The 26,332-nt window shown below is 43.1% G+C and overlaps 1 protein-coding gene across 1 annotated transcript in view; it reads right to left on the bottom strand.

The window, feature by feature from the left end:
• LOC138638925 (fibrinogen-like protein 1) overlaps positions 1–26,332 on the bottom strand; it is a 103,109-nt gene that overhangs the window by 6,581 nt on the left and 70,196 nt on the right. The window contains exons 4-6 of the mRNA XM_069728712.1: positions 4,717–4,738; positions 4,361–4,452; positions 2,772–2,892 (exon numbers count right to left, since the gene is read on the bottom strand). Coding sequence (XP_069584813.1) covers positions 2,772–2,892; positions 4,361–4,452; positions 4,717–4,738 — 235 coding nt within the window. The remainder of the gene's footprint in view (positions 1–2,771; positions 2,893–4,360; positions 4,453–4,716; positions 4,739–26,332) is intronic.

Here is a 26,332-nt window from a genome sequence, read left to right as displayed (position 1 = left end):
CACAACCTGTCTCCTCCATACATCTGAGACATGGTCTCCCGGTACCTACCTACACGCAACCTCCGATCCTCTCAAGACCTCCTTCTCTACTCCCCTCTCATCTCTTCTTCCCAAAACTGCATCGAAGACTTCTCCCGCGCAGTTTCCCCCATACTCTGGAACGCTCTACCCTAATCTTCTCTTCTCTTCTTCTTTATTTTTTTTATATAGCGCTAACATATTCCGCAGCGCTTTACAGTTTGCACACATTATCATCACTGTCCCCGATTGGGCTCACAATCTAGAATTCCTATCAGTATGTCTTTGGAACATACTACCCTTTGGAACCCTAACACATCAGACTCTCGCCTACCATAGAAACCTTCAAAAAAGAACCTTAAGACTCACCTCTTCCGACAAGCCTACAGCCTGCAGTGATCCTGAACTTACTGAACTGCCGCACAACCTGCTCTACCCTCTCCTAGTGTTTCATCACCTATCCCCTGCAGACTGAGCCCTCGCGGGCAGGGTCCTCCCTCCCTATGTACCCATGTGCCTTGTTTTTCGCTCAAGTTTAATGTATTTGTCTACATTTGCCCCGTATTCACATGTAATGAGCCATGGAATAAATGGTGCTATAAAAATGTATAATAATAATAATAATAACAACCAGGAGTGGAACAAAGAGGGGAAAGCTATAATAGAAAAACCAAGTCTGTATTTTTGACCCACTCCTGGTTTTGGCTTGCAAATACTGATGTGAAATACTGATAGTGTGACCGTAGCCTAATTCATGACAAGCTGTAGCATTTGCTATATGACTTTTTTGGTTATGCACCAGTTCAGACTAGATTGCTGTTCAGTCAGTTTTCCTATATTTACTATGTACTATTTTTTCTGACTTGAACGCCCCGCCCTTCACCATGCTGTGATTTTAATTGTATCCAAACACAGTTGGTTCTGAGCTTCCTATAAAAGCAGGCTTTACCATGTTATTAGCCATAGGTAAGTGTTCACACTAGGCAGTCAGCTCAGGTACCCATCCGTTCTGAGATTACCTTGACGTTTGGTGGATGGGCTCACAACTTTTGGCCAAATCTTGTGCTAAGAATCTCATGTGTTTTTTCATAAATTTCACAAGCCATTATGCTATTCCCATTTCATGTATCGCACATTTCCTTGCTTTAGCACAGAAAATTTTGAGTGCAGCCATTGATCTATTTGCTATATGACTTTTTTGGTTATGCACCAGTTCAGACTAGATTGCTGTTCAGTCAGTTTTCCTATATTTAAGCTGTAGCGTTCCCTATGCCAGGAATTTCACTCCAGTGCCTAACTGGAGTAAAATGTCTAGTGCAGTGCACACCTCTTCATTAGGGTTGAGCGACTTTTCTTTTTATAGGATCTTTTTCAAAAGTCGGGTCGAGTGAAATCGGCCGATCCTATAGAAAAGTCGGGGTCGGCCGAAACACGAAACCCAATGCAGTGCATTGGGTTTCTAATGGTTCCCAGGGTCTGAAGGAGAGGAAACTCTCCTTCAGGCCCTGGGATCCATATTCAAGTGTAAAATAAAGAATCAAAATAAAAAATATTGATATACTTACCCTCGGACGCACCCTGGTTCTCACCGGCAGCCTTCCTTCCTAAAAATGAGCGCCTGAAGGACCTTCGATGACGTCGCGGCTTGTGATTGGTCACGTGAGCGGTCACATGGGCGTCACGTGACCAATCACAAGCCACAACGTCATCCAAGGTCCTTCAGGCGCTGATTCTTAGGAAGGAAGGCTGCGGGTTAGAACCAGGGCGCGTCCGAGGGTGAGTATATACCTATTAGGAATATAGTCACCCTCGGACGCACCCTCGGACGCTTCCTTCCTAAGAATTAGCGCCTGAAGAACCTTAGATGACGTCGCGGCTTGTGATTGGTCGCGTGACGCCCATGTGACTGCTCATGCGACCAATGACAAGCCGTGACATCATCGAAGGCCCTTCAGGCGCTCATTCTTAGGAAGGAAGGCTGCTGGTGAGAAGCAGGGCGCGTCCAAGGGTGAGTATATCAATATTTTTTTATTTTTATTCTTTATTTTACACTTAAATATGAATTCCGATACCGATTCCCGATATCTTAAACATATATCGGAACTCGGTATCGGAATTCCGATTCCAGATCAGAAGATCACCGACCTCATGGCCGACCCCACACAGGGGTCGGGTCGGGTTTCATGAAACCCGACTTTGCCAAAAGTCAGCGACTTCTGAATCTGGCCGACCCATTTCGCTCAACCCTACGCTTCATTAATCAGGAGCATCTAATTCCATTACGCCCCCTCATTAAGATCAGTGAGAATATCAACGGTCTTGATTAACCGGGGTTGTTGTGCTCCCTGAAAAGTTGTAGTTTATGTCTTAAATATTTTTTTGCCTTTTGAAGAAGATATACAGAAATATTTTCGGATTTTTCGCTGAATTGCATTCTATACCAACTAGAACAAAAAAATTGGGCTCATGTTTTCAATTTAATTTGTGGCATGATTCAATGTTCTAAATTGCCACGTATATACTGCCTATGTATACTTACAGGTGAGGCATGTACAATTTTTTTTAGTTTTTAACACCTTCGTTTATTATACTCTGAGGTCTGGAGAGACTTTACAGCATAATAAAAAGCTATTTGATTCAGGTTAAAAAAAATTTAATACAAATTTATTGGCCAAAGTCGCGCAAATTCTGGTGAATAGAGTTCAAAAATAATCACGGTCATGATCTTTCCATTACGACTTTGTCCAATTTACCTTGAAGGCTTCCAAATCCATTTTGATATTCTGTCCATGTTGCAAAAAAATCTAAATCATCTTCTCCATTGTGCTTTTGTATAAGAGTCCAGCCGCCATTTCCAGACATTTCGCAATATACCTTGAAAGCATGAATATATATTTTTTGTAAATCCTAAAATTGCCAATTTAAAATTATATGATCTTAACCCCTTTCTGCCATCAGATGGAATAGTATGTCTGATGGCAGAACCCCCACTTTGAAGCGGGCTCCGCCGGTGAGCCCGCATCAAAGCCGGGACATGTCATCTGTTTTGAACAGCTGACATGTGCCCGCAATAGGCGCGGGCAGAATCGCGATCCGTCTGCGCCTATTAACTTGTTAAAATGCCGCTGTGAAACTGACAGTGGCATTTAACAAGCGCTTCTGGCCAAGCGTCCGGAAATGCACGCACCACTGGCCCCCATCATGCGATAGGGGGTCATCGGTAACGTAGCGAAAAGAAATGGCATAGCGAGGGGGGGAAAAAAAAAAACAAAAACAAAAAAAACCCAAAACCAACACATGCCAGAATTACTTCTTTTGGTCGCTGAAACATTCCATTAAAATGGAGATGCCATGGTTAACGGAAAACTGCGCAATTTTTCCTTTCTTTTTTTAGCAAAGTTTGGGGTTTTTTTTTCACCACTTAGATAAAAAAAAAAAAGAACTTAAACATATTTGGTGTCTATGAACTAGTAATGACCTGGAGAATCATATTGGCAGGTCAGTTTTAGCATTTAGTGAACCTAGCAAAAAAGCCAAACAAAAACACAAGTGTGGGATTGCACTTTTTTTGCAATTTCACAACACTTGAAATTTTTTTCCCGTTTTCCAGTACACGACATGGCAAAACCAATGGTGTAATTCAAAAGTACAACTCTTTCCACAAAAAAAAAGCCCTCAGATGGCCATAATGACGGAAAAATAAATAAAAAAGTTATGGCTCTGGGAAGGAGGGGAGCGAAAAACGAAAGCGCAAAACTGGAAAAAGCTCCGGTCATTAAGGGGTTAAAGATTAACTATTAACTAAGAGCAACTATTTTTATGTAATTATGAAATTAATCAATGTTAAGAAAATGGACTACAATACAGAGATTCATAACTTACCTTGCTTTTTTCTCTCTCGAACCCTATACTGAATGTGCTTTACCTGCCTTATTCATGCACTCAGTGTCGATGGTTTGATCTGCTGATCTTGAAAAAAATCTTTACACTAGTATCAGCTCCTCTCTGCCATGCTCAGAAAAGGAAAGTGGTTGTGAATAGTGTCTTGGCATGGGGAAGGAGAGTAGAAAAACCACACAGGAGCACAGATATTTGACAGACCTGCAGTTCAAAACAGCTACCCCAAAAGCATAAACTAGGTGTTGACAAGCGCATGATGTCACAAAACTCAACCAGAAGAGTCAACAATTATTCTGGCATGTAGAAGGCAGGTCACAGTGGTCTCGTCTAGAGGTCACAAAATACTGAGCAAAGTCCTGCAAGTATCCTCTAAGACCGTCAAGGGGTTGGCCTCTAATATTTTTTTCCTAAATAACAGCCAGGATTACATTTACCATCTTACCTGAAAGGAACATTGAGCGTTTCTCGGTTTTATCATGTATATTCCACTGGTAGCAAAATTATTTCTTTCCCATATATGTGAGCAGTCATATCCTTTCAAAAGTAAGAAATAGAAGTCAATATAGTCAACAAATTATCCACATATCAAGACAATCATTGATGTCAATTATAATTTATAAATTAAAAATGTTTAATATTTAAAGTGTCTACAGTTGAAACACACTTCAGAATTTGTAGATTTTGACTGATATGCAAAATATATTCTACATTTCATCAATAAGAAACACATTTTATTTTTAAAATTAAAGTACTTGAGAAAAAAAAAAATCCAAAATTTGTAAATGAAGAGTATCTTACCTTGTACAACCTTGGATTGAGTCTGAAATTACAATAAAAATTAAAAATTTGATTAGTAAACAATTTTAGAACCCGTAGTATGTGACAATCCTATTATGGAAGACCAATTTGTTCGCTTTGCAGCCTTTTTCCATCTACATTTATTTTTCTATGCTTTATTTTTTCTGTTCTATGTATAAGCATTTTACGTACTATGATTACCTATTTGGAATATTCAAAGTATTTTTTATCCTGAAAATGTTGGCACAGTTATATCAATGTTTGAAAATGCAATTCACTTAATCGTTAACGTATTCTAAAAATTGTTTTCAATGTCTTATTTATTTATTTATTTTTTAAAGTACTTGCCTGTGATGCACTTTGGTGACAATAAAGGTTCACGAATATGAGACTTATGAATAGTTTCATGGCTTCCATGGTTCTATTTCTACAAATGTAAGAATATTATTAATAAGCCATTTTTTAATAAATTAAACCTTTTTATCATTTCAATTATCTTGGATATCATTACAATTTTGTTAACTTAATATAAAATAATTATATTGGTATATGTAGAAATAAAAGATTTTCACTTTTTAATTAATCCTTTAAATTCAAAATGCCAGCATTATGGCAGATAGCTATAAAGTTTTATATTTTTGGGATATGATGCTGTGTGAGGGCTATCGGAAAATGGCTGTTTTCTTTACAAATTTTTGAATTTTTCTTCACCACTTAAATAAAACCAAAAATATATATGTTTGGTATCTGCAAAATCATTTATCTACAGAATCATAACCAGGTTATTTGTATTGTAAAATGAATGCTGTAAATAAAAAAAATAAAAAAATCAAATAAACTATTGTATAATTGACCTTTTTTTTTTGTTATTTTGCCGAGCTTGGGATTTTTTTTTTTTTTACACTTTCCAGTCCATCATATCATAAAATACAGTGTTATTCAAAAGTACAACTTATCCCACAAAACAAGCCTTGATATGGCTATAAAGATGGAAAAATAAAAAAGGTTATGGCTCTTGGATTAAAAAGGTGCAAAAATAGAAGAAAAATCGCCCTGTCGGGAAGAGGTTAAGATTAATTAAAAATTATATTGCTTAATGTAGAGTAAATTTAAATTAGACATTTTTTTTCAAAAGTAAATAATTAAATCAATACATTTATCAATTTCTATGGATTATATTAGGAAATGCAGTTTTCCTGCAGAACTTACTGAATGAATCCAGTGTCCAGATGACAATATACTTCCGTCATCCTTTTTATAGCCCCAAGTATAGGGTGGAGTGGAGAAAAACCCACAGCAAATTATAATAATGGTTTTTATCAGTCTTTCTTTTCAGACAGTTAGGTTGTTAGCATATTAGATTGATCCCTAGTTGTCTAGACGTCTAGTCTTAAATCTTTTACTTCAATATGGTTCATGTCCAATTTTTTATTTTTTATATTATATTTAAAATGTTTTACTAAAAATTTGTGAAATTTCATAAATTAAAGTTTACATTGTTCTATAAATAGAGGAAGTAATTGTGGAGGAGAGAGAAGGAGCTCACTTGCCTCTTTATGCTGCGCTGGCACCTTTCAGCTCTCCGATCCTCCCCTCAGTTCTTCTCCGATGAGGCCAAAATAAACGGCAATGCTCATCACTGAGGTTACTAGTGTATTTCACTTCCCATGTGAGCACATAAGCCTCAGCACCGAATGAACCAGAGACCTGCATGGAGTGGAGACAACAAAGGAAGTCTGAAATGAACTATAATAGGTGTGCATAGTTAGTTGTTTTTAATCCTATTTTTTAAACCTTCTATCCCAGTGGTCCCCAACTCCAGGCCTCGAGGGCCGCCAACAGTGCAGGTTTTCAGGATTTCCTTAGTATTGCACAGGGGTTGGAATCATCACCTGTGCAGATGATCACATTACCACCGATGCAATACTAAAGAAATCCTGAAAACCTGCACTGTTGGCGGCCCTCGAGGCCTGGAGTTGGGGACCACTGATTCTATCCTGTCCTCCGTTAAGAGACTTAGGGCGAGACTGGATGGTGGTTCTCCCGACCCGAGAGTGAAAGTAGCATGGAAATACTTCAAGCAGCTACACTTGGGTCGTGAGAGTCTTTGGCCAGTCAATTCCCTGCGTTCCGATCTAGGTCCAAATTATATGGCAGTCTGACTTCGCCCTTAAAATATAAAACGCTTTCATCAATTGGGACACTTTAAAAATTTAAACTGAATTCTACTTAGGTCAAATCCAATCTGCTGGCCAAACAAATTCTAAGAAATTCACTATTCACCCAAGAAATCACATACGATTGTGAAAATAAAATATATACACACATACATACATATACATACACATACATACAGACCAAAAGTTTGGACACCTTCTCATTTAAAGTTTTTTTTTCTGTATTTTCATGACTATGAAAATTGTACATTCACACTGAAGGCATCAAAACTATGAATTAACACATGTGGAATTATATACTTAAAGGGAACCGGTCACCTGAATTTGGCGGGACCGGTTTTCAGTCATATGGGCGGAGTTTTCAGGTGTTTGATTCACCCTTTTCTTACCCACTGGCTGCATGCTAGCCGCAATATTGTATTGAAGTTCATTCTCTGTCCTCTGTAGTACACACCTGCGCAAGGCAATCTTGCCTTGCACAGGTGTGTACTAAAGAGGACAGAGAATTAACTTCAATACAATATTGCGGCCACCATGCAGCCAGCGGGTAAGGAAAGGGTAAATCAAACACCCGAAAACTCCACCCATATGACCAAAAACCGGTCCCCCCAAATTCAGGTGACAGGTTCCCTTTAAAGTGTGAAACAACAGAAATTATGTCTGACATTCGTGGTTCTTCAGAGTAGCACTTGGGGACACTTTCAAAGTTTTCCCAATTTTTCAGACAGACTGACCTTCATTTCTTAAAGTAATGATGGCCACTCGTTTTTCTTTTCTTAGAATTTGTATTATTGCAAGAAAAAAAAAAAGCAGCTAACAGTCTGTTCAGTAGGACTATCAGCTGTGTATCCACCAGACTTCTGCTCAACACAACTGATGGTCCCAACCCCATTAATAAGGCAAGAAATCCCACTTATTAAACCTGACAGGGCACAACTGTGAAGTGAAAACCATTCCCGGTGACTACCTCTTGAAGCTCATCAAGAGAATGCCAAGAGTGTGCAAAGCAGTCATCATAGCAAAAGGTGGCTACTGTGAAAAACCTAGAATATAAGACATAACAAAAAAGTGTGAAACAACTGAAATTAAGTATATAATTCCACATGTGTTAATTCATAGTTTTGATGCCTTCAGTGTGAATGTACAATCATAGTTCTGAAAATACCGAAAAATCTTTAAATGAGAAGGTGTGTCCAAACTTTTGGTCTGTACTGTGTGTATAAATAATTTATATATATATATATATATATATATATATATATATATATATATATATATATATATATATATATATATATATATATATTGGATCGCCCCCAGACGCAGGGCCGCGGGTTACTCAGTACCGGTCCTCTACTGTCTCAGTTCTGGGGATGTCACGGTGGCTGGACCTGGTCCGTGACCCTGCTAAGGGGCGCCCAATGAAAGGTGATAAGAGAGTCTGTCAAGGTTTTGTGACGCCACCTGTGGTATGCTTGGGGTCCACTGGGGTGATGTGATGGCAGCTAGGTGGTGTGACTTCCCACAGGTGAAGTATGTCCCCAGGGCTTCCCAGTAAGGTGGATGGTGATGGTGTGAGGTGCAGGCAATAACGAGGACACAGGGTTGCAGTCTCTACCTCTTTACTGAAGACTTCAGGATCCTCAATCCAGAGCACGATTAACAGGGCTGTCAGAGACCGGCCGGTCTGATGGCACATCCAGCGTTCCCCTTGCAGGTGAAAATCGTTGCCTACCAATAGCGCCTGTGTGTTGTAGTGCTACCCTGCTGAGCATTCGATATAGTCCTCACAACTTCTGTTCTAGTTCGTTCGTTCTCTTTCTTTCTCTTTCGTTCCAGATGTTACTAGTTTCTCGTCCCCCAGGTATGTTATAGCTAGGACGCACGCGTATGACGGGAAGGCTCGGAGCTCTTCCGGGACCCTAGAGACGCCCCTCTCCACGCATTGCCCCCTATGTCTTCGTAGGAAATTTAAGGTAGACAGCCAACCTATAATTAACTGTCCTGCGGAGTTTGAAGTAAGACAGAGTCAGTTACTTCCTCGGTGTTCCAATCACCGGCTACGCGCCTCAGTAGGATGTTGCCGTTCTCGGGGCACAACTCCTACTGGATCTCCTCTGTGCTGATCTCGTTTCTTACTGTTCCACAATATCCTTGGCTTCGTGTCTCTTTCTTAGGATACCGCCGCAAGTAAGTGCAGGCGCGGTTCCGTAACGTTCTGTTCGCTAGGTACCTGCCAGGTTCCCACGCCTGACAGGGACCCCCCTGAATCTTCTCCCTGCAGCACCCCCTGCCACGGGATGCTGCCTGAATCCAACCCAGTCAGCTTCTGATCTAACTTCCTATCCAACCCCTAGTTTTACCAGTGTGAGGAGTGGCCCAATAAATAAAGCCTTTTACTCCCCCTAGTGGCCGGAGTGTGAAGTGTAATGTGTGCTGGTGATACCTGGTCAGAGAACTCCTTTGGTGCCATCAGACGTACCATCACTCCCCTTAGTGGCAGAGTGACGTTACTGCAACGACCAGATCTCTGGGGCGCTGCATACACATACACACACACACACACACACACACACTTATTACTTATAAATATCTCAAAGACTTCATCATTCGAGATGACTGAGTATCGAATTTGTTAGAAGTATAAATTTTGTAATTTCTAATATTTGATTATACAAAATGTCAAGCTATTAGATTTTCTCTCTCTTTCATTAATACATATTATTTAATTAACTAAAGAATATGTCACAAGTTCCCCCAGAATTCCCATCAGTTCAGTATTCCTCAATGTCTTGTACTTGAAACCACCCAACAAAAAACTTTCCAACTTACCGTATCTGGTTTGTTTATGTCTGGCATCCAAAAATCACAAGAGAAAAAGATGCAGAACCTTTCAAGGCAAGATAAAACCAAGACACTATGCAGACTGGAAAAGCGACTACATGAAACTGTGCACAATGTCACCTGGAGACTCCTGACGGTATGAGGTCTTTTGTCCTGATGACCTTTTGCATGAGACTTATCAGTTGTCATTAGGTGCCATGGCGCTGCAGGTACTCAGATACGCATTGCTATAATTTATTTTAACCCCTTAGTGACAGAGCCAATTTGGTACTTATTGACCGAGCCAATTTTTACAATTCTGACCACTGTCACTTTATGAGGTTATAACTCTGGAACGCTTCAACGGATCCCGCTGATTCTGAGATTGTTTTTTCGTGACATATTGTACTACATGTTAGTGGTAACATTTCTTCGATATTTCTTGCGATTATGAAAGAAACGGAAATATGGCAAAAAATTTTAAAATTTTGCAATTTTCAAACTTTGTATTTTTATGCCCTTAAATCAGAGAGATATGTCACGAAAAATAGCTAATAAATAACATTTCCCACATGTCTACTTTACATCAGCACAATTTTGGAAACAAAATTTTTTTTTGTTAGGGAGTTATAAGGGTTAAAAGTTGACCAGCAATTTCTCATTTCTACAACACCATTATTTTTTTTAGGGACCACATCACATTTGAAGTCATTTTGAGGGGTCTATATGATAGAAAATAACGAAGTGTGACACCATTCTAAAAACTACACCCCTCAAGGTTCTCAAAAGCACATTCAAGAAGTTTATTAACCCTTTACGTGCTTCACAGGAACTGAAACAATGTTGAAGGAAAAAATGAACATTTAACTTTTTTTTGCAAACATCTTAATTCAGAACCATAAAAAAAAAAAAAAAAAATTGTGAAAAAAATTTTCACAAGTGTAAAAACAGAAATGTAACCATAAATTTTGTTATGCAATTTATCCTGAATACGCCAATACCCCATATGTGGGGGTAAACCACTTTTTGGGCGCACCACAGAACTTGGAAGTGAAGGAGCGCTGTTTTACTTTTTCAATGTAGAATTGGCTGGAGTTGAGATCGGACGCCATGTCGCGTTTGGAGTGACCCCATTTTGGAAACTAGACCCCCCATGGAACTTATCTAGATGTGTGGTGAGAACTTTGAATGCCCAAGTGCTTCACAGAAGTTTAGATTGCAGAGTCGTGAAAATAAAAAATATTTTTTTTTTTCACAGAAAAGATATTGTAGCCCCCAAGTTTTTATTTTCACAAGGGTAACAGGAGAATTTGGACCACTAAAGTTGTTGTTCAATTTATCCCGAATACGCTGATGCCCCATATGTGGGGGTAACCCACTGTTTGGGGCGCATGGCAGAGCTCAGAAGGGAGGGAGCACCATTTGACTTTATGAGCGCAAAATTGGCTGTCGTGTTTGGAGACCCCTTGATGTACCTAAACAGTGGAAACCCCCCCAATTCTAGCTCCAACCCCAACCAACCCCTAACCCTAATCCCAACCTGATCCATAATCCTAATCACTAACCCTAACGATAATCACAACCCTTACCCCAAAACAACCCTAATGTCAACCCTAACCATAACCCTAATCAAAACCCTAAATCCAACACACCCCTAATCCTAATCTCAACCCTAACCTCAAACCTAACCCTAATCCCAATACACCCCTAATCTCAACCCTAACCTTAACCCTAATCCCAAACCTAACCCTAATCCCAAGCGTAACCCTAATGCCAAGCCTAACCCTAATCCCAACCCTAACCCCAACTCTAGCACTAACTTTAGCCCCAACCCTAGCCCTAAGGCTACTTTCACACTTGCGTCGTTTGGCATCCGTCGCAATCCGTCGTTTTGGACAAGAAATGGATCCTGCAAATGTGCCCGCAGGATGCGTTTTTTTGCCCATAGACTTGTATTGCCGACGGATCGTGACGGATGGCCACACGTCGCGTCCGTCGTGCACTGGATCAGTTGTGTTTTGGCGGACCGTCAGCCCAAAAAAAGTTCAATGTAACGTTTTTTTGTACGTCGCATCCGCCATTTCTGACCGCGCATGCGTGGCCGTAACTCCGCCCCCTCTTCCCCAGGACATAGATTGGGCAGCGGATGTGTTGAAAAACTACATCAGCTGCCCACGTTGTGCACAATTTTCACGTGCATCGGTATGTTGGACCGACGACTTGCGACGGCCCCGTACCGACGTAAGCGTGAAAGAAGCCTAACCCAAAATTTAGTGCCAGCCCTAACTTTAGCCCCAACCCTAAATTTAGCCCCAACCCTAACCCTAACCCTAATTTTAGCCCCAACTGCTGTTCTCCTGCCGGCCAGCAGATGGAGACAGATGGCGGCGCACTGCGCATGCCCCCACCATTTTCTTTTCCCCAGAAGACGCCGGCGGCCAGGAGGAGCAGCAGGAGGACCCAGGGACACCGGTGAGTATGATAGGGTCCCCGAATCCCTCTATTTCTCTGTCCTCTGATGTGCGATCACATCAGAGGACAGAGAATTACACTTTGCTTTTTTTTTTTGTGGTCGCCGGTAAACAGTTAATTACCGGCGATCACAAAACAGGGGTCGGTAAAACCGACCCCGATCATGCTCTTTGAGGTCTCGGCTACCTCCGGCAGCGGAGACCCCAAAGATTCTCCCGGGGCCGGCGGGCGCACTGCGCATGCGCCCGCCATTTTGAAGATGGCGGCGCCCACCGGGAGCCATGAGGAGCACCGGGGAGACAGGTGAGTATCGGGGGGCGATCGGGGACCCCTTTTCTCTGTCCTCATGTGCGATCATATCTGAGGACAGAGAAATTAAAAAGAAATCGCGTTTTTTTTTTTGCGATCGCCGGTAAACGGTTAATTACCGGCGATCGCAAATGCGGGGTCGGTATACCCCCCCCCCCCCCGAATCATGTTCTCTGGGGTCTCTGCTACCCCCGGCAGCCGAGACCTTGGAGAAAATCCGACTCTGGGGGGCGCTATTCACTTTTTCCACAGCGCCGTTAATTAACGGCGCTGTGGTTTAAGTACCCTTAGCGGCCGCCGTTAAAAGGTTTAATAAAGTCTATTCGTGACGCCACCTGTGGTATTCAATCAGTAGGGACAGACGCTGCTTAAAAAGGTCCTCTGGGGTGATGTTATGGCTGCTAGATGGTATAACTTCCCCCAGGTAAAGTAGGTCCCCACGGCTCCCGATGTATAGGTGAAGATGGTGAGTGGTGCAGTAAAGAATGGAGGACACCGGTTTGCAATCTCTTTACCTGGTTTACTGTAGCTTCAGGCAACCGCAGTCCAGGGCACCAGATCACAGGTACAGGCAGATTCCGGCCAGCTTGGAAGAAAATCCAGAGTCCTCTGACCAGGTGGAGGTAAAAGCCTTCGCAATAGCGCAGTGGTGTTGTAGTCCCTTACTGCTTATGGCTTCTGATAAGGTCCTCACAGTTCATCTCGGTCCTCTATATAGGTTAGGACACTACCCGTATGACAGGTGAAGCAGGCCTTTTTACAGGGTCTATCACGCCCAGGCCCTATATCACTGTCTCCTGAGTATCAAGGCGGATAGGCAGGCTCTGACTGGCCCAGCAGAAAAATGGAGGATTCTCCAGTGAGCCCAGGCACCGACACCTGCTGGCATACTAGCCAGCAGCTGCCTAGGGCCCCCCACTGCTTCAAGGGCCCCCAGCCAAAGGGTATGGGGCCCCCAAGTCAAGGGGGCCCGTCCTGTGCAAGCCTTGCAGCAGCTGGAGACAGGATCCTGTCCCCGCTGCTAAAGCAAAATGAATATTCACGCTTCCCCATGCCCCTATGGGTGTGGAGAGGCGTGCATACCATTTCTCTTTAACAGCAGGCAGCAGCTAACACAGCCCACATGTAAAGCCCCACCACCGCACCACACACAAAGCACCGCAGGCACACAAAGCAGCACATCCCAGCATCCCGCTTTCTGTCTGAGACTGCACCCTGGATGACGCTATCCAGCTGGGCTGTCTCAGACAGAAAGCTGCCGGGATGTGCTGCTGCTACGGGGAGGTGAGCTGTGCGTGAGAGTGATGCGGTGTGTGTGTGTGTGTGTGTGTGTGTGTGTGTGTGTGTGTGTGTGTATAAATATATATATATATATATATATATATATATATATTGACGGAGGGAAACTGATTGAGGTGATGGGCAATGATGGTGAGGAGAGGCAATGATGAAAGGGATGGGCAATGATGGAGGTGGGAGAGGCAATGATGGAGGTGGTGAAATGGGCAGTGATGGGGGTGGTGGGGAAGAAGACAATGGTGGAAGTGCTGATGAGGACAATGATGGGGTGGAGAGGGGCTGCATTATACTTTATGAGGGGACTACATTATATTCTGTGGGGGACTGCATTATTCTCAGGTGACTACATCATACTATATGGGCGGGCTACAGTATACTCTGGGGCTGCATTACATTCTGTGGTGGGGCTGCATTATTCTCTCAGGGACTACATTATATTCTGGGGGGCAGCATTATGCCCTATGAGGGGGCTACAGTATACTCTATGGGGGGGCTGCATTATATTCTGTTGTGGGCTGCATTATACCCTACGACGGTGATACATTATATTCTATGGTGGGGACTGCATTATACCTGAGGGGGTTGCATTATATTTTATTAGGGTGGCTCCATTATATTCTACGAGGAGGCTACCCCTCTATGATTCTACCCCTGCTACCTAATTAAGATGTGTACTACCTTATATTATACCCTGATATTAGTGTGTTTTACCACACAACTGTTGGTCTTGTATTTATTTCTATGTAGCTACATAGTGGGCCCAAAAAATGATTTTCTCAGGTGGGCCCAAGGTGCTCCAGTCTGACGCTGTGGACATGCGATTTACAATCCAGCTGTCCTGCCGGTTTCAGCCATGCCACTTTACAGTTCAGCATGGCCACGGTCTTACAGCTACCAGAATCTGGGCTAGCCAGGGAGGTAGCCCCTTAACTGCTTTGCTCCACTGGTATTCTCCTGTGCTTTCTCTCTCCTGCACTCTTGCTACAAGTTGTTCGTTCCTTCTGCTCTCTTCTTCCAGGAGCTGTAGTACCTTGGACTACACAGCTCCTTTAGACCTTCCGACACCATGTCCATCTGCCATAGCTTCTGTCCTCTGACAGAATGCTCTCTAACTTCCTCTCCAGCCAGAATATATAAGGGAAGTTCCCCTTAATCCAGGTTCAGAGCTCCAGGACTTTCTGCAGAATTTCCCTGAACAAAACCGAATGTGTGCACATAGCTTTATAGATAGATAAGGTAACAATTTTTTTCTCTAAAAAAAAAAAAAAAAAAAAAAAAAAAAAGAATTGTTACCACCAGATACATACATACATATACAGTAGAGACCAAAAGTTTGGACACCTTCTCATTTAAAGATTTTTCTGCATTTTCATGACTATGAAAATTGTAAATTCACACTGAAGGCATCAAAACTATGAATTAACACATGTGGAATCATACTTAAAAAAGTGTGAAACATCTGAAATTAATGTCTTTATTCTAGGTTCTTCAAAGTAGCCACCTTTTGCTTTGATGACTGCTTTGCACACGCTTGGCATTCTCTTGATGATCTTCAAGAGGGAGTCACCGGAAATAGTTTTCACTTCACAGGTGTGGCCTGTCAGGTTAATAAGTGGGATTTCTTGCCTTATAAATAGTGTTGGGACCATCAGTTGTGTTGTGCAGAAGTCTGGTGGATACACAGCTGATAGTCCTACTGAACAGACTGTTAGAATTTGTATTATGGCAAGAAAAAAGCAGCTAAGTAAAGAAAAACAAGTGGCCATCATTACTTTAAGAAATGAAGGTCAGTTAGTCTGAAAAATTGGGAAAACTTTGAAAGTGTCCCCAAGTGCAGTTGCAAAAACCATCAAGCGCTACAAACAAACTGGCTCACATGAGGACTGTCCCAAGAAAGACCAAGAGTCACCTCTGCTTCTGAGGATAAGTTTATTCGAGTCACCAGCCTCAGAAATCGCAGGTTAACAGCAGCTCAGATTAGAGACCAGGTCAATGCCACACAGAGTCCTAGCAGCAGACACATCTCTACAAGAACTGTTAAGAGGAGACTGTGCAGCAGGCCTTCATGGTAAAATAGCTGCTAGAAAACCACTGCTAAGGACAGGCAACAAGCAGAAGAGACTTGTTTGGGCTAAAGAACACAAGGAATGGACATTAGACCAGTGGAAATCTGTGCTTTGGTCTGAGGAGTCCAAATTTGAGATCTTTGGTTCCAACCACCGTGTCTTTGTGCGAGGCAGAAGAGGTGAATGGATGAACTCTACATGCCTGGTTCCCACCATGAAGCATGGATGAGGTGGTGTGATTGTGTGGAGATGCTTTGCTGGTGTGGAGATGCTTTGCTGGTGACACTGTTAGGGATTTATTCAAAATTGAAGGCATACTGAACCAGCATGGCTACCACAGCATCTTGGAGTGGCATGCTATTCCATTCGGTTTGCATTTAGTTGGACCATCATTTTTTTTTTTTAACAGGAGAATGACCCCAAACACCTCCAGGCTGTGTAATGGCTATTTGACCAAGAAGGAGAGTGATGGGGTGCTACGCCAGATGACCTGGCCTCCAGTCACCAGACCTGGACCCAATCGAGATGGTTTGGAGTGAGCTGGACCGCAAAGTGAAGGCAAAAAGGCCAACAAGTGCTAAGCATCTCTGGAAACTCCTTCAATATTGTTGGAAGACCATCCCCAGTGACTACCTCTTGAAGCTCATCAAGAGAATGCCAAAAGTGTGCAAAGCAGTCATAGCAAAAGGTGGCTACTTAGAAGAACCTAGAATATAAGACATAACAAAAAAAGTGTGAAACACTGAAATTAAGTATACAATTCCACATGTGTTAATTCATTAGAGATAGATTTTTATATAATGATGGCCCCAGTTCTCTATGTTAAAAATAATGACGTTTATACTTACATCATCCTCATTCTCGGCACTGCAGCCTCCATTTTCTCTTCTGGTCCACAGAGCAGCATGAGGCAATAATGTCATCGTGCCGCCTGCGTGAGCACACTGAAGTCTCAGGAAGCTGCGGTCTGCAGTTTGAGACATACCAGGGTTTCCACTAGGAATTTTGGGGCCCCATACTTACAACATTTTTGGGTTCTCTTGAGACTCCACGCCAGCTCTGCCTCCACCGTCCCACTGCCCACTCTTGGAAAAAACGGATTACTTACCGGTAATGCTCTTTTATAGAGCCCATTACAGCACCCATGACAGGGGATCCACCCCTAGGAACAGCAAACCTACAGAGAGATAAAGGGGCAGCCCCCCCCTCAATCCTCAGTTGTATTACAGAGAATGGGAGGAACCACCACCAGGCTTTAGTCAATAAGTTCTATAATAATTATATATACATATTTACAATTTCTTATTATTTACAGTTTACCATTAACTCCTCACCACCAAAGTACCACGTGTTACTATAATAAGGGAGGGATGCGAGTGGGTGCTGTTGTGGGCTCTATAAAAGAGCATTTCCTGTAAGTAATCTTTTTTTCTCTTCGCCACGACAGCACCCACTGAGAGATTTACAGAGACAATCACCTGGGTGGGAGCACCATGTCAAGAACTGATACTCCAAAGGTTAAATCAGATGAAGATGACAGGTCTAGCCTATAGGTGTCTATAAAAAGGTAGAAGGCGAAGACCAGGCTGCGGCCTTACATTTAAGATCTATTGGAATGTCCGCCTTTCCTGCCCAGGAAGCTGATATGGTTCTTGTGGAGTGCGCTCCCACATTTTCTGGTGGATCTCTTCCTTTGGCCTTATATGCCAGCATTATGGCATGTCTAATCCAGTGAGACAGCAGAGTTTGTGAGACCCTGGAGCCCTTCTTATTACCCTGGAAAGAGACAAAGAGCCCTGCTCTGCCTCCAGGACTTGGTTCTATCTAAGTAGGCCAAAACAGTCCTTTTTACATCCAGGGTATGTAGCTTCTCCTCTGGTGTCGAGTAGTCCTCATGAAAAAGGTAGGAAGGAAGATTTGTGTCCTATGAAATTTAGTAGCTACTTTGGGAAGATAGAATAGTCTTAAACAGACCCATCCTATCAGGCCATATTGATAAAAAAGGTGGATCAATTGATAAGGCTTGGAGGTCACTCACTCTACTAGCAGACACCAAAGCTACTAACAATATAGTTTTTCACAGACATTTTATTTAGGCTACCTGGAGAGGTTCGAAGGGGCTTTCTGTTAATGCATCCAGAACTAAATTTAAATCCCATGTGGGATCTGATGTACATGGACAGGGTTTGAACGTTGGCACGCAGATATGAAATGAGAAACCCATCTATTACCGGCAATGTCCTGATTATAAAGGGCCCCTAGAGCTGAAATATGAACTTTTAAAGTTTTTACTGAAAAGACCCAATTCACGTCCCTTTTGTAGAAACTAATGTGTGAAATATAGGCATCTCCATAGCTACATCCGCTGTATAAAACTAAGAATTTTCTCCAGACTTTAGTGTATATTTTAGTAGTGGATGGTTTTCTACTTTTTAAAAGGGTATTTACTAAACCCTCCGAAAATCCTCTAAGTTTTAATAGTTGCCTCTCAAAATTCCATACCGTCAGGTTCACGCCCTTGACCTGAGGGTGGAAGAAGGGGCCTTGTGAGAGTAGGTCTCTGGAAGAATCCACGGATCGGAAATCGACATCGAACACCATGGCCTTTTGGGCCAAAAAGGAGCTATTAACAGTACTCTTGCCCCTTCTTCTCTTATCTTCCTGATGACTATAGGAAGAAGATTCCATGGAAGAAAGGCATAGGCCAGATTGAATGTCCATGGAATCTGTAGGGCGTCGAATACGTCTGGATTGTCCTGCCTGCACAACGAGGCAAATCTTTTGTCCTGAGAAAAAAAAAAAAATGTAGGAATCCAGCTCCAAGATGTAAAATATCAAAAAATACTTTATTCAAACATTTAATTGGAACAAGGGCTTACAAATGACCAGCAAAATAGTTAGGGAGCAGCCATGGACGACTGAACGCATTTCGAACAACTGCTGTGTTCTTAGTCTTCAGAACAAAAGTGGAAAATCCACGCCTTCTTTAAAGCTGTGCCCAACAGATGGACGATTAGCAGACCACATGTGAAAATGACTAAAAAAAAACAACTAATCAAATAAACAGAATGTGAAGAAAAAAAAAATACAAACAGATAGAATAAATCTACACATGAAGGAAAGAAATAACAATATAACTATAGTTAATAATAGAGCATCATTTCTTTTCTAAGATTCAATCCCAAAAGGTGCCCTGGTATTAAGACAAAGGATCCAAAAGGCTTCTCCATCACGCAGTTTCCTCTCTCTCTATCCACACCTCGTATGTTGTTATAAAATTTGTTCTATTGCAAAAACTCTCCAAGATGAGGTTTGTCTATTAATTTGTCTTAATTATAGTTATATTTGTTATTTCTTTCCTTCATGTGTAGATTTATTCTGTTTGTATTGAGGTTTTTTTTTTCACATTCTTTCACATTTGATTAGTTTTTTTTAGTCATTTTCACATGTGGTCTGCTAATTATCTTCCATCTGTTGGGCAAAGCTTTAAAGGTGGTGTGGATTGTCCACTTTTGTACTGAAGATTAAGAACACAGCAGTTGTTCCAAACGCGTTCCGTCATCCATGGCTGCTCCTAACTATTTTGCTGGTCATTTGTAAGCCCTTGTTCCAATTTTTAAATGTTTGAATAAATTATTTTTTTGATATTTTACATCCTGGAGCTGGATTCCTACATTTTTCTTCTCAAATTTTTCACGTCCTGGCAGAGATGTCATTTCCGTGCTCGGCTGATAGCACCACAGTGATTTAACTTCTAATGGGTGAGCTGAACCAACTTTTTTCGAATATTTTGACCTGCCTGTTGCATCTTGTTGCAAAACAAGTCTTTCTGAGGTATTCCCCATCGGGTAATTATCCTGAAGATTCGCTTGCCAAGCATCCATTCTCCCTGATGTAGGGTGTGACGGCTGAGAAAATCTGCCCGGAAATTGTCTATACCTCTGATATGAACGGCCAATAGGGATAACAGATGTTTTTCGGCTAGATTCAAGATGCTTGTTGTAATGCTCATGAAGGTGTTGCAAACTGTAAAGCGCTGCGTAATATGTTAGCGCTATATAAAAATAAAGATTATTATTATTATAGGTGTTTGACCGCATACCTCCTTGATGGTTTAGGTAAGCTACTGAGGTGGTGTTGTCAGACTGAATATTTGTATGGGAACCTTGTAGCGGCGGAAGAAAGTTAAGTATGGAATAATAAATTGCCCTTAATTCCTTCACATTAGAAGAGTCCCTAATTTCTGCTCTAGACCATCGACCCTGAACCACCTCATCCTTAAAATGTGCACCCCTGCCCCAAGGACTAGCATCAGTGGTAATTATGTTTAAGGGAACCACCACCCAAGGAACTCCAGCCGAGAGATTAACTGGATTTAACCACCATTTAAGGGAGTGAACTACATCTAATGGCAGGAATAGTGTGCGTTCTAAATGTCCCTGCAATCGGACCTCTTCCTGTAAAACAAATTTTTGTAATTTCCTAGTGTGTAGCTGAGCCCACTGCACTGCGGGAATACAAGAGTTTAATAAGGACATGGTCTTCCTTAAGGACATACTACGTTTATCAACTGCCAAGCTTACTTTATTAATAATTGATGTCTTTTTTGCAACAGGAAGCAGACATTTCTGGCTTACAGAATCCAGAAGAAGCCCAAGGAACATTTGGCGGGTCGCATGCTGAAGTCTGGATTTTTCCCAATTGATAATCAAGCCAAGTGATTGTAAAGAAGATACTATATCCTCTAGTCTGTTCACATTGAAGGGGGGGAGGAGGGCTGATTTCCCTACAATGAGGTGGTCATCTAGGTATGGAATAATTAGGGTGTATTTAACCTGTAAAAAATACACTACCTCCAATAATTTAGTAAAAATTCGGGGAGCCATATATAACCCAAGGGCATAGCTCTAAATTGTAAATGAGAGACCTGACCCCCCATTGTGACCGCTACCCAAAGAAACTGTTGATGTGAATGGTGTTTGGGCAGATGGTAATATGCATCCTTAAGATCTAAAACAGCCATATAACAACCGGGAAACAAAACCTTAATGGCTGAACTTATAAACTCCATTTTAAAGGTTTTAGATCTTAAAAAGGCATTTAATTTTCTTGGTTCATTCAGAACCATAATTAACCATCAGGCTTGGGAATTAGAAATAAGGGAGAGTAAAAGCCCTTCCTTCTTTGGGATGCCGGAACTTACTACTAACACCTGTTTAGATAAAAGACTCCCAATTTCTTCCTCCAACGCTTCTTGTTGTACCTGGGATTTTAAGGAAGTCAATAGGAAGGAATCCGGAGGTTTCCAGATAAAGTCTAAGGTTCGGCCTGATGTTACAACGTCAATGGCCCAGGAATTAACCGTTATTTTTTCCTCATTGGTGACCGAACTGCAGTAATCTACCCCCCACAGGCAGGGCGAAACTAGTGGAATCTATCTGCCGGCTTGAAGGGACGTCTGTTAAAGAGATTCCCCTTCTGCCGGAAATCTTTATTGTTCAAACGGTCTTTATAGTCTTTTCTCCTGCCAAATGCCAGCTTCGTGAATGCTCTTCTGTAAGAGGGAATGAATGGATTAGGAAACCCCTTTTTTCCTCTCTCCTGCCTTAAGGTACTGTCACACTGAGCAACTTCAGAACGATAACGATAGCGATCTGTGACGTTGCAGCGTCCTGGATAGCGATAACGTTATGTTTGACACGCAGCAGCGATCAGAATCCTGCTGTGACATCGCTGGTCGTCGCTGAAAGTCCAGAACTTTATTTCGTTGCTGGATCACCCGCTGACATTGCTGAATCGGCGTGTGTGATGCCGATCCAGCGATATGTTCACTTGTAACCAGGGTAAACATCGGGTTACTAAGCGCAGGGCCGCACTTAGTAACCCGATGTTTACCCTGGTTACCCGGGGACTTCGTCATCGTTGGTCGCTGGAGAGCTATGTGTGACAGCTCTCCAGCAACCACACGACTAAACAGCGATGCTGCAGCGATCAGCATAGTTGTCTATATCGCTGCAGCGTCGCTTAATGTGACGGTACCTTTAGGCTATGTGCACACGTTGCAGATTATTTGCGTTTTTTTAGCGTTTTTGCGCTATAAAACCGCAAATAATCTGCATACATTAAGCACCCTATCATTCTAAATGAAATCCGCAGTTTCTGTGCACATGTGTGTTTTTCCGCATGAAAAACGCATTGCGGAAAAATAATGAACCTGCTCATTAATTTTGCGTTTTTTTTGCGGTTTCCCCACTGTAATGCATTAGGAAATGTCTGGGAAAAACCGCGTAAAAACCGCACAAAAAAACGCATGTGGATTTCATGCGGAAGTCTGGCAGAAATGTCCGGATTTCCACAGGAATTTTCTGCATGAATTCCTGAATGTGTGCACATAGAGGATATCATCTAAAACTGCACCAAAAAGGTACTCACCCTGACAGGGCATCGCACAAAGCCTAGATCTGGATTGGGCAATACCCTTCCAATTTTTGTAACCATAATGCCCTGCGAGCTATATTGGTTAAACTGGCTGTTCTAGCTGCTAAACGCAGGGAATCTATAGTCTGACAAAAACGCCTCAGCTCCTTTAATTAAAGAAATAGCCGAGCGCAACTGGTCTCTGGATATTCCATTTTTTATTTTTTGATCCAGCTGATCTAGCCAAAGCAGCATGGACCTCCATGTGCACGTGACAGAGATTGCTGGTTTGACTGCAGCCATACAAGATTCCCAGGATCTTTTTAGGAATGCATCCGATTTACAGTTCATTGGGTCAGATAAGGTTCCAGCATCCTCCACCGGCAAGGAGGAGCGACATGAAGTAGAGGCCACAGCTGCATCCACCTTGGGTACTTTAGCCCAGGAGGCCAGATCCTCAAACGGGTAGCGTCTTTTTGATGCTATGGGCACAAAATCCTCTTGCCCGTTTGTCCCACTCTTTTTTAATAAGATCCTTAATTGTCTGTATCACAGGAAAAACGCGACCCTTCCGCTGAGAAAGGCCTGCGAACATAACCTCTTGTGGAGTTTGGGGCTCCTTAGACTCTGCTAGACCCATTGTGTCTCAGACTTAACTAAATTATTAATACCATCTGTTGGAAAACATACATATTCCTCCTCATCCGAGGATACAGACGCCTGTGATACATCCGAATTTATTTCCCCACCCTCAGAAGAGGACTCTGCTCTGGGTGAGGTCACTTTCCTGCTGGACTTCCTCTCTAATTTAGTATTTGGTTCAGCTAAGGACTGTAGTTCTTCACGGATCATTAAACGAATGTCCTCCATCTTGACTGAACCTTCCTCCTGTAAGGTACTTTATGCAAAACTGGCATAATCTCTTGAGATAGGGGTTCAGAACATAAAGCACATTGGTTTTTCCAGTTTTTTTGGCCTATGAATATATAAAGCAAAAATAGGCGACCATCAGCTTAGTGAAATCTTCTCACAAAACTCACCCTGGCGAATAATTTGAAAAGATACCGGCTGTAGGGATGATGGCTTAGACTAGGGTGTAGACTGGGTTGATCTCTTTCCCCATTTTATCTGTGGAATCACTGTTTAGAGTTTCCACTGCCTTTCTTGCCACTGTCACACACTGGTAACATTAGATCCTCCAGTGGACGCGCGGTATTGTCACAAGGAGTTGACATGTTCGCGCACACCGATTCAGCTCTCTCAGCTTGTGCTTTATATCCAGGTCATGGAGGCAGGTCATCCACACACACACACCCCCCTTTTTTCCCAGGGGAAGGAGAGTTACATGGACAAAAGAGCAAGGGCCCGACAAACATGGGGGCGTCACCTTTACCAGCAATCCAGCGTGTACTCAGTCACTGCCATGCCCCCGGCACTCAAGGCTGCATTACCTCATCCACCATAGCAATCCCGGTAGTGTGTCGAACTACTTCCGGGTGCTCGATCTACCGCGCGAATCCACGCTGCTTCTCAGCATCGCCACAGCAGCGGTTCTTACCAGACCCGGCAGACAACTGACTTCAGGTAAGCGCCTGCGGTTGGTGATACAGCGTACGCCTTACCTTAGGCCCTCTGAAGCGGCGCACTCCTGGCGATGTGACTCTGCAACCAGTGTCCCAGCAGGAAGACTGTTGCTAACATGTGGACAAGACCATATGTCATGTTTCACAGAGAAGGGGGGAGCCAGCAGGAACATTCCCCCGACCCTGCCACCGGAGCCCCTGCCGCTCTACCAGAAACTGCACAGGTGGCTATCCAGGCGGGTATTTCTCTTAATCTTCAGAGAGGAATCTCTGCAGGTTCCCCTCTAGGAACAGGAAACCAACTGAGGAGCTTTTATCTCTGTAGGTTTCCTGTTCCTAGGGGGATCCCCTCTCTCAGTGGGTGCAGTCGTGTTGAAGAGAAAAACTCAACCTTCAGCACCACATCCTCACTGATCAGATATTAACAGTTCCCATCAAAACACCAGACCACATTCATAACCAGCAGCTTTTGTTCTGGCCAAAAGAATTTTCAAGCCGTCTGACCCTACTCTACCCTAACCTATCAAATATAAATATATTTTTATGTATTTTTCTTTAAGGGAATGAGTGACATTTACATTTTTTTTTAAACCACCATTAATACCACATACAGGGAACAAATACAGCCACACCATCGCCAGACCATACATTGCCATCACAGTGACTGAATACTACAATACTGATTAATAAAAAAACAAAAAACACAATACTAAGTGTCATTGTATACAGGAACTCTGTATTTACTGTCAGTGTACAGGCAGGGGCGGATTATCAGAGGGTCAATATGGGCGGTAGCCCAGGGCCCAGTGGTCTGGGGGGGCCCTGGGCTACCGCACAGATTGACCCTCCGCTAATCGTCTGAATGCCCGCCGGCATTTATGTGCCCCCGGACCCGGTGGGCAGAGAGAGGGGGCCGCATTGGGCCCCTTCTCATCTGCTCACCGGGCCCTTTCCGGCGCTGCGGCAGTTTCCTATTGATGTGCGGGCGCGCGCCCGCACGTCAATAGTGAACAACAACAGCCGCCAGCCAATTGGAGGCTGGCAGCTGAAGTCGGCCGCAGCGCACACGTCGCCAGCGTCTGACGTCATTGTCAGTCGCCGGCGAGTGTGCGCTGCTGAAGGGAGCTCGCCGCCTGGAGCGCGGACAGGTGAGGAGACTTTTTTTGTTTTTTGTTTTTGGATCTGTTAACGGAGGACACACTGGGGGGCAATGCTGGAGGACACACTGGGGGGCAATGCTGGAGGACACACTGGGGGGCAATGCTGGAGACAGTGGGGCAGATTGCTGGAGACAGTGGGGAAGATTGCTGATGACAGTGGGGAAGATTGCTGGAGACACCGGGGCAATGCTGGAGACACTGGAGCAATGCTGGAGACACTGGGCCAGATTGCTGGACACACTGGTGGTAATATGCTGGACACACTGGGGCAGATTGCTGGACACACTGTCTGGGGGCAATATGCTGGACATACTGGGGCAGATTGCTGGACACACTGGGGGTAATATGCTGGACACACTGGGGGTAATATGCTGGACACACTGGTGCAGATTGCTGGACACACTGGGGGCAGGACTGGAAGCATGGGCAGAATGTAGACACGGGGCATGATTGGAGACACGGGGTAGAATGAAAGACATGGGGCAGGATTGGATCATCGGGCAGGATGGATACGATGGAGACAGATGGGGCAGGATGGGGAGATCATATGGTGTAGAATGGATACTCATGAGTGCAGGATGGGAGAACATATGGCTGGAGCCAGGAATGAGACACACGGGGCCAGGATCGGGAATATTATTACTATAGGGGATAATTAAGGGATATTATTACTGCAGTGATGTATTTATTTTATTTTTTTGAGTATACTGTTTTAAATGGGGGGCGGTCCTGTTACTGTGCAGAGTGACACTATCGCCTTTTTTCTTCATGTGGTGTAATGTAGAAGTTGTGAAAAATTAAGTAATGTGTTCTGCAAGCGGAGCTCGAGATAACTGTTATTTCCTGCAGAAACGAATCCTGGCTGGAAGAAATGATGGTGGTCTGTGCTGGATGAAAGAGTCTTAGTTACTCACCGGTTAACGGTGTTTTTCGGAGTCCATGACAGCACTACGGAGAGAGGGGATCCGCCCTTCAGGAACAGGAAACCTACAGATACATAAGGGCGGCACCTCTCCCCACGCATCAGTTGGTTTACAGAGCACAAGAGGACCACCAAGGTTAATAGCATACACAATAAACAATAATACAATATTAACTATTCACTACCCGTGAATTATATATAAATAAAGGAAGAGGTGTACACCCAGAACTTAAGAAGACGGGAGGGTATGTACAGGTGCTGTCATGGACTCCGAAAAACACCGTTAACCGGTGAGTAACTAAGACTTTATTCGGTCGTCCATGACAGCACTGCGGAGAGAATTACAGAGAGTAACTAACTAGGGAGGGACTACAGCTTGCAGCACCCT

This window comes from Ranitomeya imitator, chromosome 1 (genome assembly GCF_032444005.1).
Source record: "Ranitomeya imitator isolate aRanImi1 chromosome 1, aRanImi1.pri, whole genome shotgun sequence".
Lineage (NCBI taxonomy): Eukaryota > Metazoa > Chordata > Amphibia > Anura > Dendrobatidae > Ranitomeya > Ranitomeya imitator.
The sequence above is the reverse complement of the archived record's forward strand: the minus strand, read 5'-3'. Positions and strand labels throughout refer to the sequence as shown.